The sequence below is a fragment of the Toxotes jaculatrix genome, chromosome 8 (assembly GCF_017976425.1).
Source record: "Toxotes jaculatrix isolate fToxJac2 chromosome 8, fToxJac2.pri, whole genome shotgun sequence".
Taxonomy (NCBI): Eukaryota; Metazoa; Chordata; class Actinopteri; family Toxotidae; genus Toxotes; species Toxotes jaculatrix.
The window spans coordinates 4253980-4267917 of record NC_054401.1 but is presented as its reverse complement, the minus strand read 5'-3'; the positions used below and the strand labels follow the sequence as shown (position 1 = coordinate 4267917).

Below are 13938 nucleotides of genomic sequence, written 5' to 3'. Positions count from 1 at the left end.
ACGCCTTTCCATTCTATGATGTGTAAACTCGAGCCAATACATCAGGTAGTCAACTACACCCTAGGTCTTAACAATTCTTTGTTTACTCCCTGTCAGTTGCACTCTTTTGAAGAAAAAGCCTCTTCAGTGCATGATAGACTTGTTTTTATGCGGTATACATTGTGTAAAGCCCCGGATAGTGCTGCATCATTAACGGCCGGAGGGGAATGTGCTGCATGTTTGACTACAGTGAGCAGCTGAGCTGGGTCTATAAAAGGAAGGAGAGGGAAATGCCAACTCACCTCTACCTCCTGAAGACCCATGTGCAGGTATGTCTCCAAGTGCAGAGGTTTAAGTACCTTTTTTTTAATCCTTTGATAATACAAACAAAAATTAATTTAAGGAAAATATCCAACAATCAAAAGGGCAAACCCAGTTCCCTGAAGAGCAACATGTCCTATTTGTAAACTTTATTTTTTCATTAAGTACTTCTTTTTTGTCTTTCTTTTGCTATTTATACATGAAGTGAGGTGGATACTAACAATATAACTGGACTGATTTGTCAAAGTAAATCATATTGTACATAAAATATTATGGTGAGTTCTCATTTCACCTTGTTTTGATCATACTATAGGTATTTTGCTTTTTGTAGAGAAAATGTTTGCATTCCTGATTTGCATCTTGACACTACATCAAGTGCACTCTGCCTGCGTTCCGGTGAGTAGAAGGGTCAATAAGTTTTTGAATATTTTAGAAAGGTGTAATACAGTATTTTGTTATGTTTCAAGTGTTTTTCATCAGCTGGAAAGTATGTTTGCACAAGTCCAATACAAGATTACGGTTTTAAAGTCATAATATTGCACTGAAGTATTTCAGTTTGTGAGACTTTACTACATTTTAAATGTTTTTTGTTTGTTTGTTTTTTAACATTTCTACATTTCCTAGAAATATATGGTAAATTAATATCATGTATTGCCCAGCCTTACTTTAAACATCAATAACTAATGTAAAATTAAAACTAACTAAACTAAAACCTGAACCTTCTTACTTTAAACACTTTTTAAACTACTAATACTTATGTACTTTGAGTTAAGCAAAATTTAGCTCTTAATTCAGCATACCTTAATGGCAGTACAAATACTTCTACATAAGTATTTTATTTTTGTATTTTCACTCCAATGTTTCACTGAGAACTTAACTTGAGTTTCTTCTCATTTTCAAATGTACTTTGCTGCGTACCATGGTGTGCCCACAGCAAGGTAAGCACAAAGTTAAATGCATCAGGCATGTTTTACTTTTACAGAGGTATTTTATTTCAGCTCAGAGACCATGCCAATAAGTCTCCCAATAAGATTATGGGATTAAGCACAATCCTCTCTCTGTGTTCTTTTGTTATGCCAAGTCATTTCAGAGTAATTAAACAAGGATATGTTTGTGAGTCACATTGTGGATATTAAGCCACCAGAATAAATATCACTCTTTATTATGTCTTTAATCTAATATTTACACACATATGTGTGTGTGTGTGTCTGTGTGTGCATGCAGACATTTGCCCAGAAAACACAGCGATTCAGGCTGAGATCGTTGACCAACACAATGCCTTCAGGAGAGCGGTTCAGCCGACGGCTTCTAACATGCTGATGATGGTCCGTCCTGTTTCTGCTCGTACAATAAAAGTGGCTAAAATATCATCTGCTGCAGATCCTCAACATTTGTTTATAGATAAAAATTAATAAAATATTTAAAAATAAACACACTAAAGCTGGCGGGGTCTTCTGCACATGGTGCTTGAAAATCATAAAACAAGCATGAGCAGCTTTTCAAAATTGTTGTTGCTGTTCTGATGCAGTGAACTTCTGTTAATTGTTCAAGTGGGTCAAAACCATAGCATTCTGTAGAAGTTACAATTGATCTATGAATGCCTTTAGAAATGAGGTGAAGAATGTATTTTTTTTTTATTCAGTGAAATCAGCAACTTCTAATCTATTCAGTGTTGGAAACCAAGTCCAGACTTCAAATGTACAGAGAGGAGAATCTGTCAGTCAACGGGACAACAAAGACGTTTAATTTTCTTTTCATAAAGAGAAGGTTTAAGGTTTCTGCAGAGAACTAAAAAGAAAAACCATATATTCATACTGCAATTCGGTTTTGGCTCAGGGCCGTATAACAGGACACCAGCTGGTCTCAGATCTGAAGGCCACTTGAGTCAAAACCTTTGGATATTTTAAGGACTGGAGTGGAACATATTTTGAATTTTCATCAGTTTTCAAAATCACAGATGATGCAGTTTTCAAAACCAATATCTCACAAGAGAATGGATCTTTTTCTACATTATGGGTGTCGGTTTGAAAGAAAACTCTTGATTTTCTTTTTTTTTTCCCTTTCCTTTACAGACCTATAGTGAGGAGGTAGCAGTCAGTGCTCAGGCCTGGGTTGACAAATGTATTCTGGCTCATGGAGCACCCAGCACCCGCATGCTTAATGGTAAATCCTTCCTTTATTCCTCCTCTCTCTTTGTTTCCCTTTCACCTTGCTCCACATATGCCAGGACCTTAAATATTAGCTCAAAGACATAAAGGTTCCCTGTGAACTGAGTGACCTTGTGATTGATGGTCAGAGTCCCAGCGAACATTATCTTATCTCCAGTCTTAATACCTTCTTTTAATAACAAATTACATGGGATATAATATGTTATCATGAAAGAAATGATCATCAATAGGCATTTTAATGACCATGTTTTTTCTGAGTAATGCAATCTGCTGGGACATGACAACAAAACGGTATACTTGCAGACACCCATTAACCAGTGCTGCCGTGTGTTTCTCGCCATTGAGCAGGATATGAATTAGGTGAGAATCTGTTCTATTCATCCACGCCTGCCTCATGGAAGGATGTCGTCAATGCCTGGCACAGTGAGGTGTCACACTACCTGTATCCCAATGGATCCACCAATGGCCAAGCTGTCGGTCACTACACACAGGTAACACTTAGCTGCTAATGTCAGGGTAACTAGGATAATTGTTGAGGTTTTTTTCATTCCATACATTTGCTGATTTGATACTAGATAGTTACCTTTAAAAAAAAAAAAAAAAAAACAGGTTTAACAATATAATATAGGTATTAAACAATGAATCAAATGAGTACTTGTATGTGAAAGTGTTGTGTTTGTGTGTAGTGATGAACCCAAAGAGAATTATCACCCGGCGCTGCCGTTCTCTCAGCTCTATTATTAGATTCTTTTAGAATTACTTTCTTTCAGCTCAGCTCTGTTTGTTCAGAAAAAAGCTCTTAAACCCCACTGTACACTGGCTGCTAATCATAATAAATGTATGTATACATAGATAGTTCCCCTCAGGAGTTGGTGGAGACCAAAAACAGAGGAAAAACAAGAGTCATGAGTGGCCTTACATTCATCATATTGACCTTACATTCATCAGGTTCACAGAAACATGACTAGAAACAAATGCTAATGTTGCTCTGTATCTGCTGAAAATCACCATTTGAAGCTAACAACTTGTGCTCACAGCTTGTTTCTGTTGCCCCCAAATGCTAATAAAAGGTTACTGCAGGTTTATTATTTTTAAGTCCAATATATTAAGGACCAGTATTCTGCCTAAAATTTTCTGTTGGTTCATGAAAGTGCATAGTAGAGTTTCTGTAACTTCTGAATGTTGATTTGATTTCATGAGAGATGATTCCAGCTCTGAAAAGCATCTTTCTGAGTTCCTAAATATTAATTTCATGGTAAATCATCGGTACAAGATCAGTGTGACCAGGACATTTCCTTCTAAAAACAAATTTGGAGAGATTGCAATTTTCAAAAAGCAGTTATTGTACCACCAGGAACAGCCATTATTGTGTTGTTAAGAAGACATGGTTACGTCTTTTACAGAAAACAAGTGAATATTTTTGATCAATTTTCACACTCACTTTCTCACTACAAACACACCTACACAACCAAATATATTACTCAAGTGCTTGAAGAATTACATATTTAAAAACAGAGCAAAACATGACTGAGTCCTGACAGTATTTGAACAATCAATATGTATAATTGTTTAGAAGTTTTCAAATTAAAGCAGCACTAAAAACAATGTTTTTTTTTTTTTTGTTTTTGTTGAAAGGTGGTGTGGAACAGCTCCTATAAAGTTGGCTGTGGAGTGACGCTGTGCCCTAACAACATCTATTTCTATGGCTGCCACTATTATCGAGCGTACGTGACACTCATTTACCCTCCACTTGTTTAAAACCCATGGCCTTGTTTTACATGTGAAAGATTTAAGCACATCTGGGAGAGCTTAACGTTGCTGGCAGGTGTTGGAGGGTTGTAGAAACAGAAACTGTCAAAACTGTATATTTAACCAAAGGTCAGTTCAGAGTCAAACGAAGTCGGGAAAAGAACTGACAGGTTTACAATTTATTCAACAGAGGAAACTTCAGGAGTTGGCCGCCTTATAAAGTTGGACCCCCATGTGCTTCCTGTCCCAATCACTGTGTAGACAAACTCTGCAGTAAGTAAAAGATACTGTAATAAATACTCAATTTGTATTCTCTGTATGGCAAATAGGACGTTATACTAAAAGGAATATTGTGTGACAGTGGGCTAACCTCTTTATTTCTCTGTCTGTTTTTCATTTCAGCCAACCCTTGTCCTTACATAAACAAGTTCATCAACTGTCCAACCTTGAAAGACACAACTGGATGCAGCAATGATCTGGTGCATGCCTGGTGTCCTGCTTCATGCAAATGCATCGATGAAATCATTCCAATAGCCTAAAGATAAACCCTTCAGTCTGCGAACGACTGTACTTTGACTTCAAATTTGCAGACTATGTACTATGTGCTTCTTTTGGTTCCCTGTCTGTGAAGCAAGCTAAATCCATGTAAGCTTTTAAGAATATACTCATGACACAAGGAGAAAACCATGTCTGTAAAAATCTGGTTGAGCATTGATTGTCTTAAGTTAAGGGGTTGCTTTGGACGTGTGGTAGCTTAGCCAGAGTGAGAGTGAGGGCCACCAGTGCTTTGGTAATGATTGCTTATTGACCAGTGCAGCAGCCAACAGTAGCCTCTGGTTGATGCTGAAGTTGTCCTGTTGCTATAGAGTTCAACAAACAGTCAGCCAAGTGATTAATGTTGTACAGTCCTAATGAACTGGTAAATCAAAACTAGAGTCTATACATTTTTACACAAATTGCAGTAAAGATCACAAAGCGCTAACAGCCATGACACTGTCAACCAGAACAGGAGCAGCCAGACAAAAAAACTCTGATGAACCTTTCTCTCAATGGCAAAGCACAGAGGGCATCTCCAGGTAAATGTGCCATTTATAGTGTTAAATCTTCCTCCAGCATACATATTAAGTGGAAAACTGTTTTAGTGCAACGACTTGCATAACAGTTGCCAACAGAAGGCTGGTGCCAAGTCCTCTGTGACAACCAGAGCTGAGCCAAGTCTTTCTGGAGCCCTGAGTACGTGTACACACACACACACCACCATGTCCCATCTTCAATATTCATTATGAGTGATACCAAAAATAAGAGATGTTTGATCAAAGAGACAGAGAGCTCATAACTTTTCCCTTAACGTAAGCCTACTTTTCCAAGTTTGGTCTGCTAAGTCTTCCTGCTGATAGGAAGTACAATTTGACAACAATAAAAACCACTAATGCTTTTTGATACTGCAGGTGATATTCTGATATTGCTTACACTACTATATATCTATAAAAACAGAAATACATAAAAAAAACAAAACACTAATATCTGCTACAGAAAATTATGTTTGCCGTCTTGAATTATTGGGTAATTTAACCTTGTCAGGCTTCTGATATTAAATATTAATATTTCTTTGGTTGACATTTTCACAACCTGGAAACGTATGTAATGAGCAACAAGACATTGCTTTGTTTTGTTTTGTTTTGTTTTGTTTTGTTTTGTTTTAACTGGTCACGACTCAACAAGGCCAGGAAACACTGCTGTAGGTATTACAACTTTGACTAGCAGTGTTTGGTCAAACACTGCTAGTCAAAACAAGTCTCCACAGAACAATAAGCAAAAATCCATATCCTTTGGTATTCCAGCAGATGGCTCTGTTGTACAACTCACCACACCTGCTTTTACATCCCACAATATTTTGATTCTCTTGCCTTTATCTGAACCATTGGTCTATGACTAAAATGCACCAAATCATGCAGACTAATGTGCCTCTTCACTCACTCTCTGTGTCTCTCATGCAAGAGCCTATAATTTTTGGTTTTATGAACTGCATGTAAGGCGTGACTAATCTTTCAAAGATCTTGGCCGTCTCCAAAAGTGATGATTTGTGATGACTTTGTTGGGTAACATAGAATACAGTAAGAGTTAATTTTCACAAGAAACCTGATGCAACAGCACAAGAGGCTGTTAGGACGATTACTTAACCGCTGAGATTAGCCCATCGTCTCCCTGCACTGTCCACATAAAGAGGAAGACACACAATGTGACTCTAAACAGAAAAAAACAATTGTCATGTGAGCCGCTCTGGGAGATAACTGCTGTCCTTGAGGGATGTCATATGTAGCTTCTGAACAGAGATGACACCAACAGCAGCAATATTAATAATACAGAAGAAGAATATAAAAACAGATATTTTCGAGCAACCATAGGCAGAGCAAGAAAGTTATATTTAAAACATTTATTTAACTGGGCATATTGATTCAAAACAGGGTCTTCATCAGGGTTAAACCAGCAGCTGACTGAGCAGTTGGCCATTTTTTAAATTTTAATAACATCTTTCACCTAATCTATGTGCAGAGCATGTTAAGAGATATTTCAAAATAAAGAGAAATTTAAAAACACGTTTGTGTTTTCTGCCGTTTTACTTGTTGAGTTTTTGTTGTTTGTGCAGTTCTGTATGTGTATTTTCATGCTGAACTTAATGTTATTTTTTATGTAGTTTCCAGTTGAAACTTTTGTATGCATTTTTTGTATTCAGTTGTGTTGTTGTATGTGTACTCTCTTGCTGGCTGTAGTGTTTTGTGCTGTTCCTTGCTGATGCTTGTGCTTTCTGTTGACATTTCTTTTGTTTGGCATTGTCTTGTTGACTTTTGAACACTGCAAACTAACTTAAACTGTAAATGCTGTGGCATTGCTCCAAATGCTGTAGTCATATTGAGAAATGAAAATAATCTGTAAAAAGGACAGATGACATCTTTTGAGTGATCAGACTGCTTTGGACACATGTATCTGTGATGTCCACATCAAATTCTACAGTACTTTCAAAGGTGTGTATAGTGAAGTGTGTGCAGCAGGCAGGCAGGTCTTTTTTGTTCTGTGGAGACGTGAAAAAGAGGCGGATCCCGGTGTCAGTGAAAAAAACAAAAACAAAAAAAAACATAATTGGTTTTGATTGACAACACAGCCTGTTATGCCTGTCGCGCTTTCCCGACACAGACACGGGTCTGTCGCCTGGTTATCGAGTTCTCCGTGTGACGGTGGTACCGAGAAGTGCTGAGGAGCCAGACCCCTAACGGCAAATCACGGTCCAAGTTCTGGGTTTTATTTCACACCTAAAAACGGGATAACCGCTGACTGTCGAGGAAGACTGGCGCCTGAGGGAAATTCCTCCCTTTGTTTGCTAACCAGGCTAACGACAGGGGCTGTGTTGACTGGACTTTGAGTCGGCTGAGAAAACTAACTTCACCCAGCTAGCTAGCGAGTGAGGTTAGCTATCCGGCTAACTAGCTCCGCTTAGCAGCCCGGACACCGAACGGTAGTCTGGGCTCCCTTCAGCTGCAGCAGCAACTTTAAAAAAAAAAAAAAACGGAAGACCGTTCTTCCCATGGAGAGAAACGGCAGCTCAAAAGGTAAGTACACAAAGCTACTAGACGTTACGATAAAGCCGACAACGAACTGAGAACTTAAGATGCTTGTTTTCATTTAAATAACTTAACGTTACCTATTACTGCCAAGCTGAAGGAGGGTGGTTTATTAGTGCTGGAGGAAAAAAAAAAAACGTAACATAGTGGAGCGATCTGTGGGATGAATACAGTGGGCTAAACACTTAATGAAAAATGCCTTTAAAAAATTAAAATAAGATCCGTACACATAGGGAAGCACGTCGGCTGTGTGCCTCCTATCATGCTGCATTTACGATGACAGCATTCAGTGATTGTAAGTTAACATCCGCTTTCGGTGCACACGGAGATTCAGAGCGCTGAACGCCTCAGCTTCATGCCTTCTTCTCGTGGCTGTAGATAAATAGCCGCTACTGTTCAACGCCGGTGCTGTTTGTAACGTAATGTCATGTTGTCTAATTATGCTAATCGCCGTGGTTTCTCTTCACAGAGCACAATGCACGGAGCGAGCCCGTCTGTCTGTAGGTACCTGGCAGATATGTGCACCGAGAGATGATATGGCAGAATTCCGGGCAAATGTTACAACGAGGCAATAGGCCAGTCAGGAAATTGGAGTAAAGCTGAAGCATAAGGCTTTGCTACCCAGCAGCTTGCCAGCTTGTGTGTCAGTGTGTGTGTGATCGAAGTGCCTATGGCGGAGTTTGGGGAGGACGGCAGCCTTCCTCCATTGAATCTCGGGGATACGGCCGTGCCCAGCGACGAGGCGGCTGGCAAGACGCATTGCGAAGTGTCGGTCTTGAATGGGGACTGTGGGATTTCAGAAAACATGGTCGGTTCAGGATCCCTCGTCGCACCTGGCAGCCAAGCCGGGGTGGAAACCGCCAACACCTCTGTCGGAGTGGATGCCAAAAACGAAATACCACGCAGGAGCAGCATTATCAAGGTAAGCTACCTGAAGTTAAAGTCACCGTGTTATGCCATTCATTCCGGCGAGCTAGCCTGCACATCTACAATAAACACATAATGTTTGAAGTTACAGTGCAAAACCCTGCTCTCATTTTGTTAGTCTGTGCATCATCTGCCTGCTTTTCAGTAGCTTCGCCTGTAACATGAATTCACCTGACATTTTCAGTGAAATAAGGTGTTTTTCAAAATACAGGCCAGTACATTGATCCCCAGAAGCACACACTGTATTTTGGTCTGAATATTTTGCATAGGAGTTGTATAGCAGAGCATCTTGTTCTTGAATGTTAATGATCTGTCTGTAATGTGTATGCCTGTAGAGGCAGGATAAGATGGTCTGTATTGTTCCCAGAAGGGGAAAATAAAGTGTTACAAGAGCTGAGAAGTACAGGAATAAAGCAGTGAAATATCATACGTCAGAAAAATAATACATGCAGAACTCTTACGTACATGAGAAGCATGTGTTTGACAGTACTGTGCTTATTACACTAATTTAGAAGCGAAAACAAGCATGTAGTGTAATATCAGAGAGGAAGAAAATGTAAAGCAAAAGATTGCACATGGATGAAAGTGGATGGAGGAAATGGGGTGTTTTTGTAAAGAGCAGCAAAGACAGCAAGTGGCATGAAATAAAGTGAATAACACAGTTAATAATTTAAACAGTTGTGTCAGTTCAGTAGAGGGGCAGATAGAGATGGAGAATGATAGTGGTTACTGGTAAATAAATGGCATGCTGGGCCACTGAATGTTTTGTATGTAGACCTCACACATGCACAGATTCATGAGAATGTGCCTTAACATTGTTGAGGTGTTGTACACTGTTAGCTGAATTTGGATGTAGTAGTGAATAACCCATTTGAGCGTGTCATATTGCTGGAAATGAAGCTCTGTTGTCCTGGTGGAGTCCTTATCCTGCTCCATATTCTCATCCTGGATGCTTTTATGACAATGCTGAAATGCAAACCTGTACATGTTTCAGAGGAATATGTAAATAAACAAGCCTTAAAGCTATTAATATCTCTGTACTATTTGTTCTCAGAACTGTTGTGACTTTCAGAGTGAAGCTGTGCATTTTAGTTTACTTGTCTCCTCGGTGTGGACGTTGGGAGTATTGCTTAAGGAGGAACCAAAGATCATGACACTTCATCACATTGCATCAATCTTATGTATGTTGAAAGGCTCCAAGATATTTTCTTTAGCTAATGTCAGCACCTTTTTAATGCAAGCGTAGCTGTCATAATGTTAAGTCATAAGACGGCGAAGAAACAAGTTTGGAGATAGTGAAGGGAGTTACTGGGCTTTACTGAACAAAGGAATCATTATTCCTTACAATGTCATTATTGTTAATATGAACTGTACGCCTACAGGACATTATCATAGCCTAGACCCAAAATAGTTCCTGAAAGAGATGTTACAAATGTGCACCTCTTGTTTTGATGTTTACATTTGGCTTTTAGAGGTCAGAAAATCAGTAGTCAGTCAGGGATCTAATTCCCTCTAGGGCCAGCCAGATTTAAAATGTATGAGATAGGGGATGAAATTTGTAGAGAGGCATTTTTCAAATAGCCACGTCTGGTGTGTTTGAAAGACTTTGGTGGCTTAATCGTTTATTATTATTACATGTGCAAAAATCAATACCATAATGAGGTCTATGATTTTATGCCTCACAGATTTCTCTGCTTTCAGTACGGTCTCCAGCACTGGATAGGGGTCAGTGGCTCACCTCTTCGTTGGCAGGTTTTACAGACAGCACATTCTTGGCACATTGTGGGTGCTGAACTTTGACGTGCCCTCTGCCTGGAGATTGATGGGGTTAATATTGACATTTCTGCCTTGTAAAGTTCCAAGTAATCTCTCGCTACACAAGGAGCTGTCTCAGTTCCCAGGCCATTTGAGTGCGATTTATTTCAGTGGGATGTCCACTCCTGTGAGCTATGGTCTCTGTTCAAAGATGCAGAAGCTGACTTGAACACCAGTAGATTTTCTCGCTCTTTTTGGATTCAAGTCAAAGCTTATTGTTAAAGAAGTGCCAGAGGAAGGCCTCACATTGCTGTTCCTGTCCAATTTAGTGAACTGGTCCAGAGGTTTCCACGTGTTCGTCCAGTGCCAGGGTAGCCAATGCATACAAGAAATCATTCTGAAATACTTAGTGACCCATGTTCAGTAAGGCATCAGGACAAGGCCTTTTCCCCAGTTCACAGTGGGTCAGACTGAAAAGATTCTGTGGCGTTTGCTTAGCACCACAGCACACTGGGCGGAGGAACATCGAGCGAGTCACAGCAGAGATGGTGACTTCTGTTAAGTTGGAGCCAAAACGAGTGTCACGTTAAGTTAGCATTAGCACAGAACGTGGACTCTTTCCAAGATGTGGGTTGATGCAGGAAGTGGAGTTCTTAATCAAGATAAAAAACAAAAAATCCTTCATATGTCATAGCTTGAAGCTTTTTTTTAAATGAGGATATTGTCAAATCGAGTCATAAATTAATGCTACTAATACACAAAAAAAAAAAAAAAAAACAAGAAAGAGTTCATATTCTGAATTGACTGACTTGAAAGTGATTTGGACTTGACTTCATTTATGTTACACATATTACCATATTACATCAACACTTAATTAATTAATTAATTAATTACTGTGGAGACAGTGAATATTATATTACTTTTTAAAAATGTAAGTCACGTGGTAAGAAAGAAACTGAAAATATGTTGTTATAATCACTCATTTTCTACTTCTGTGAAGCAGAAACTCACAAGTTCCTCTCTGAAGCCCATCAAGCAAATCAAATATGCAGCAAGCCGTGCCCCTGTCTACATGCCAGTATCTTCGTGAGGGCAGTTGTTTTTTCTTCTGACAGGTCTGACTGATCGAGTATTGCTCTGGGACTGTGGTTGTGCGGGGCTGGACCAGTGTTAACAAGGCAGTGTGTTTCACGCTGTCAGTCAGAGCCCTCTGCTCTTGTTAAACAGCTTTTCAAGTAATGGGAGGATGTGGTCGGGACAACACCAACCGCATTCTCATAGTAACAGCTGTAATACTGAGTGCTTAACAACAGCCTGACTTCTTATAAAGAGTAGAAAATATATGGTGGCGTGGGTGTTTATGCATGTGTGCGATGAGAGGGCATAAGCTAAGCTGGCAGGGTCACACCTAAACCGGCGTCTTGAGATCTCTCTCCCAAATTTGCACATGCACTATCTGAAAAAAAAACTGAAACCAACAGTTGTTGGTTAACAAAATAACAACAAAACACCTTTTAAGAGCTTTTCATTTAATGGTTGCTGAATGCTAAACTTACATTGATACTCCACCCTCTAAAATCTACACTTTCCTTCCCACTCATCCCTCCAATGATGGCACATTTTCAAGCACTGATATAACCATAAAGGCTTCTCTAAAATCTTTGTGAATTCAGATGCTCAGTACATTTTAAACTGTTGTTTTTTGTTTTTTTTTTTGGTTTTTGTAAAAATCTTGTCGAACACTGCGTCCATGTCGACCCCAATGAAACACAGAAGTTCTCTTTTGGGAAAAGTAACAGACTTTCTTGGACATGCTGAACATGTGAATTACAGTACAATGGAAAAGAGTATGATGCAGCAGGAGTGGTTAGAGAATTATTTATGGATGTTGTGTTGTTTGGAAACCATTTTAACTGACATTATTTCGAGTTCACCACAACATATGACCACATCCTCTCCATGAAAGACGAAACTACCAGAGTTTGACAGCCACCTACACAGGGTTTGATAGTCTAAGAGATTTTGGGTGGAGTAGCACTTTAAGATGACCTCTTTTCTTTCACCAGAAATTGCAGTTGGTTCCACTATGGAGTTTTTTTTTTCTTTAGTTTATAGAATATCTAAAAAACTGAACTGAACTGCTGCACTTTGAATGGAAAGATCACTTACTCCATAGCTGTACATCACCTTTGTTCTGATATCAACTCACCACATTGAGAGATTTGCGCAGCCTTGCACACTTTGAGTGCCTTCTGTACAGCATTTTGAAGTAATCCACTTCTGCTTACACTCTCTATGCTGTCTAGACCGTCTATACTGTGCTCATATTGTGTACAGTGGTTCAGTGTTGTGTATATACCACTGTATATTGTCATTTTGTTTATAGTATTTATTGTTTCCTGTAAATCTTATATTGAGTCTTTATATTTACATAAAGACTCATATTTACATAGCAGCTATGTAATACTAAAGCACTCGTATATATACATACAGGTGAAATAATGGCTTAGGTGTTTACTAGTCCATTTTAAACCAGGTCTTCATCAGGAAATTATAACCGTGTTTTTTGTGGGTGGCCAGTATGCAGAAGAAAACAAGAACCTGTGGCTACACTTTTCTTCCCACCTCACTTCTCACCTCAGATTCTCTTGAATAAAGATTTCTCTCTGTTACTTTGTAAATAACACTTATGTCAGCACTCTGGTAGGAGAAGAAAACAATCTTAGCCGGTGGTGTAACCCTGTTAAAGGGAAAACAATATGGCATTAATTATGGTGGACTGGCAGCGCTGTGAGTCCAAACAAGTTCCTCTGTGGGCATCATCATATTGTATCGTATTATTTAGTCAGGCTGGGTGTCAGATAGTTTCCCCTTTGAATTCACCTCTTAAACATGTTTTAAAGGTGAACTCTTGTCCCAGTGGTGAGGAGACAGAACAGGTTAAAGAATATCAGACTTATGGAAGACACAAAGAAATTGCGTTTGAATTTACTATATATTGTACGTGTGGTGGATTACTACACTCAACAAGCACTTCATTAGGAACATTATACTAATACTGCAAGAGCAATTTTGCTTTGTGACATGGTACATTATCATGGTGGAAGCAGCCATTAGAATACTGTAACTTGTGGCTATAAAGGGATGCACACTATATGCATCTATACTATACTGTACGTTCACTATATATCAAGTTAATGCTAATTCATTCTGTAGTCTGATTAAAAGTGGTACATAATTACTGCTGTAGATGCTGCAATACATTTGTCCAAGTGAGTGCGTTCATTGGAATGTACACATGTATAGGCCCTGCTTGTGTGAAATGAATCGGGGAAAAAAAATTCTTCTCAGTATACTGCTGATGGGGCCTTAGGCAAGAAAGCTAACGTTGTAATATTCACACTGAACATCCAAGTTCAGTA

The 13938-nt window shown here is 39.1% G+C and overlaps 2 protein-coding genes across 3 annotated transcripts in view; both read left to right on the top strand.

The window, feature by feature from the left end:
• The first annotated feature begins 245 nt into the window (after positions 1 to 245).
• LOC121186206 (cysteine-rich venom protein) lies at positions 246 to 6784 on the top strand. 2 transcript variants are annotated; one of them, XM_041044883.1, is made up of 9 exons: positions 246 to 308; positions 614 to 696; positions 1235 to 1238; positions 1525 to 1625; positions 2373 to 2463; positions 2817 to 2959; positions 4104 to 4192; positions 4408 to 4490; positions 4620 to 6784. In XM_041044883.1, the coding sequence occupies exons 2-9, from the start codon at positions 637 to 639 to the stop codon at positions 4754 to 4756; spliced, it is 708 nt and encodes a 235-aa protein (XP_040900817.1). In that variant the 5' UTR covers positions 246 to 308; positions 614 to 636; the 3' UTR covers positions 4757 to 6784. The 2 variants fall into 2 exon arrangements, with proteins under 2 accessions (XP_040900817.1, XP_040900818.1); XM_041044884.1 differs by having other exon boundaries at positions 297 to 308; positions 632 to 696.
• A 581-nt stretch (positions 6785 to 7365) lies between these two features.
• LOC121185667 (inactive phospholipase C-like protein 2) overlaps positions 7366 to 13938 on the top strand; it is a 33507-nt gene continuing 26934 nt past the window's right edge. Inside the window, exons 1-2 of the mRNA XM_041043970.1 lie at positions 7366 to 7822; positions 8304 to 8756. Of these exons, the coding sequence (XP_040899904.1) occupies positions 8505 to 8756 (252 nt within the window). The 5' untranslated portion in view covers positions 7366 to 7822; positions 8304 to 8504. The remainder of the gene's footprint in view (positions 7823 to 8303; positions 8757 to 13938) is intronic.

Bases quoted from the DNA above. Each gene is read 5' to 3' on its own strand.
- LOC121186206 (XM_041044883.1), top strand. From the start codon at position 637: ATGTTTGCATTCCTGATTTGCATCTTGACACTACATCAAGTGCACTCT. The intron at 1,626-2,372 runs GTCCGTCCTGTT...TTTCCTTTACAG, and splicing joins CTTCTAACATGCTGATGATG to ACCTATAGTGAGGAGGTAGC. The intron at 4,193-4,407 runs GTACGTGACACT...TTTATTCAACAG, and splicing joins GGCTGCCACTATTATCGAGC to AGGAAACTTCAGGAGTTGGC.